General features: G+C 57.9%; 1 protein-coding gene across 1 annotated transcript; it reads left to right on the plus strand.

Moving 5' to 3' along the window:
* The first annotated feature begins 645 nt into the window (after positions 1 to 645).
* Myadml2 (myeloid-associated differentiation marker-like 2) lies at positions 646 to 2,701 on the plus strand. Its single transcript, XM_005407245.1, has one exon. The coding sequence runs from the start codon at positions 810 to 812 to the stop codon at positions 1,731 to 1,733; it is 924 nt and encodes a 307-aa protein (XP_005407302.1). The 5' UTR covers positions 646 to 809; the 3' UTR covers positions 1,734 to 2,701.

The following is a 2,701-nucleotide window of genomic DNA, read 5'->3' on the forward strand; positions in this document are numbered from 1 at the left end:
AAAAAAAAAAAAAAAAAAAAAAAAAAACCAACCTGGCTAACAGTGAATTTCACACCAGCTTGGACTACAGAGTGAGACCCTGCCTCAAGGGGAAGAATTGAGTTTTTTTTAGGTGTTCACATGTCTAAAAAGTACAAGCACTTCATAAGGATACTCCTAAATAATAACTAAAATTCAAACCTCCCCCACAAAGGTGGGTGAGGTCCAGGATCTCCATGCTCCACCCCTCCCCCACAGCTCTGGGGTGTGTTAACCTCAAGGACAATGACAATAGTGCCCTGAAACTGAGCACAGCTGTGAACCAAGCCACTGTGGGATGAAGGAGATGGAACACCCCACCCCCGGCCTCCATTTCCCTGCACTATTCCCCAAGTGGCTGGCCCTGCAGGCTGCTGGTCCTGAGGTAACCCAGTGGGGACCCTGAGCTATCTGCTCAATCCCCACCTCTCCCCGACACTGACCAGAATGAAAGACGCAGGTGTTCAGGAGGCTGGGAGGTGGGCGGCACCAGCAGCCATGGGTCCTGGCAAAGGTTCTTCTTGGGACACCGGGGTCAGATGTCCCTCCAGTATGAGGACAGGCACGTGGGCTGCTATTCCCGGGCTCTGATCGCGGCTATCTATTTATAGTGCTGGGGGAGGGGGCTCCCTACACAGGCAGCAGAGAGACTGCCTTGCTGCAATGTCACCATCAGCTCCACTGCTGCAGGCTGCCGGCACCTCCCACCACCGCAGAAGACAGAGGGCTTTCAGCCGGGCAGAGACCCAGGACTGCTGGGCACCGTGTGAGGGCAGGAGGTGGCCAGCCAGATGGGCAGCACCATGGAGCCCCCTGGGGGTGCATACCTGCACATGGGTGCCGTGACTTCCCCAGTGGGTACAGCCCGCATGCTGCAGCTGGTCTTCGGTTGTACCACCTTCAGCCTGGTTGCCCATCGGGGCGGCTTTGCCGGCGTCCAAGGTACCTTCTGCATGGCTGCCTGGGGCTTCTGCTTTGCCCTCTCTGTCCTGGTGGTGGCCTGTGAGTTCACGAAGCTCCATGGCTGCCTGCGCCTTTCCTGGGGCAACTTCACTGCGGCCTTTGCCATGCTGGCCACACTGCTGTGTGCCACAGCCGCCGTCATCTACCCACTCTACTTTACCCAGCTCCAGTGTCTGCCCGAGCCTGCCGGCTGCACAGCCAGGGACTTCCGCCTGGCAGCCAGTGTCTTCGCTGGGCTCCTCTTCCTGGCCTACGCCTCAGAAGTGGGTCTGACACGGGCACGGCCTGGCCAGGTAGCTAGCTACATGGCCACAGTGTCAGGGCTTCTCAAGATTGTCCAGGCCTTTGTGGCCTGCATCATCTTTGGGGCACTTGTCCATGACAGTGGCTATGGGCGCTATGTGGCCATGCAATGGTGCGTGGCTGTCTACAGTTTGTGCTTCTTGGCTACAGTGGCTGTAGTGGCCCTGAGCGTGATGGGCCATACGGGGGGCCTGGGCTGCCCCTTTGACCGCCTGGTGGTGGTGTATACCTTTCTGGCTGTGCTCCTCTATCTCAGTGCTGCCGTGATCTGGCCTGTCTTCTGCTTTGACCCCAAATATGGGGAGCCCAGACGACCCCCCAAGTGCCCACGGGGCAGCTGCTCCTGGGACAGCCAGCTGGTAATAGCCATTTTCACGTACGTCAACCTGCTCCTCTACATCGTCGACCTGGCCTACTCGCAGAGGATCCGCTTTGTGCCCACCCTGTAGCCTGGCAAGCGGCTGCCTGCCTACCTGTGGTCACCAGTGGTGGCCCCAGGCACAGAAGGGTGACCAAGGTGAACTGGGACACTAGGGGCAAGCAGCAGGGAGGCTGAGGGCTCAGAGCAGATGTGGCATAGGACGCTCCTGGCTCTCATTCTTCTCATCTCTGTCTCCATCTCCATCTCCAATCTTTTTCTCCCATTTCCAGCTCCCCTGGGCTCAGTGCTGGTCACTGTAACACATGGAAACCCTCTAGAACACTTGCTGTTGTGACCCATTTTGCAGCCAGGGACACTGGGATTTTGGGAGTGGCCCAGTATGCCTATCAGTGTCTGGAGATGGTACTCAGGCTGGGTATGAACCAGGGAGAGCCCCAGAGCCAGTAAGGAGAGGAGAGGGGCTACAAGCTCCTCATCTGAAGGGGCAACTCTCAGAACCCTGAGAGGGACTGTACCAGCTCACAAAGAAGCCTGGAAATCAGGACCAGCCTTACCAGCCTCCACAGGGCCTCCCAAAGGCCACAGCCAAGGACTGGCTTATAGCTCAGCCTGCAAGGGCCCGCTGAAGCCAGCAGTACTACCAGGAGCAGTGTGTGGAGGAGATGGATCCCCACCCAGCAACAGAGCCCCACCTGGACACCCACGATGGGCCATAACCCAGCAGCTGGGGTAGAGCCTGCCCTGGATTCCCAGAAGCTGGGTTGGAAGGTGGCATTAACAGATGATGAGTGCCCCACCTGGGGCAACCCCTGGGACTTGGTATCCAGGCTCTGAGCTCCTCCAGTTGCCCAGCTGTCCTAACTGCCAAGGCCTGCTGGTACCATCATTCTTCATGCCCGAGCCAGCTTCTCCTGCATGTGAGCCCAGATTGCACCAGCCTGGAGTGAGCCCACTAGCCACCCAGAGCCCAAGCACCACTGACTGACTGGCTCTGAAGGTCCATGAGCGGCAAATAAATACAGATGTTCATTTGCA

The sequence above is a fragment of the Chinchilla lanigera genome, unplaced genomic scaffold, assembly GCF_000276665.1.
Source record: "Chinchilla lanigera isolate Chin_1 unplaced genomic scaffold, ChiLan1.0 scaffold00105, whole genome shotgun sequence".
Taxonomy (NCBI): Eukaryota; Metazoa; Chordata; class Mammalia; order Rodentia; family Chinchillidae; genus Chinchilla; species Chinchilla lanigera.

Excerpts from the sequence above, each read along its gene's own strand:
- Myadml2 (XM_005407245.1), top strand. The coding sequence starts at position 810 with ATGGGCAGCACCATGGAGCCCCCTGGGGGTGCATACCTGCACATGGGT.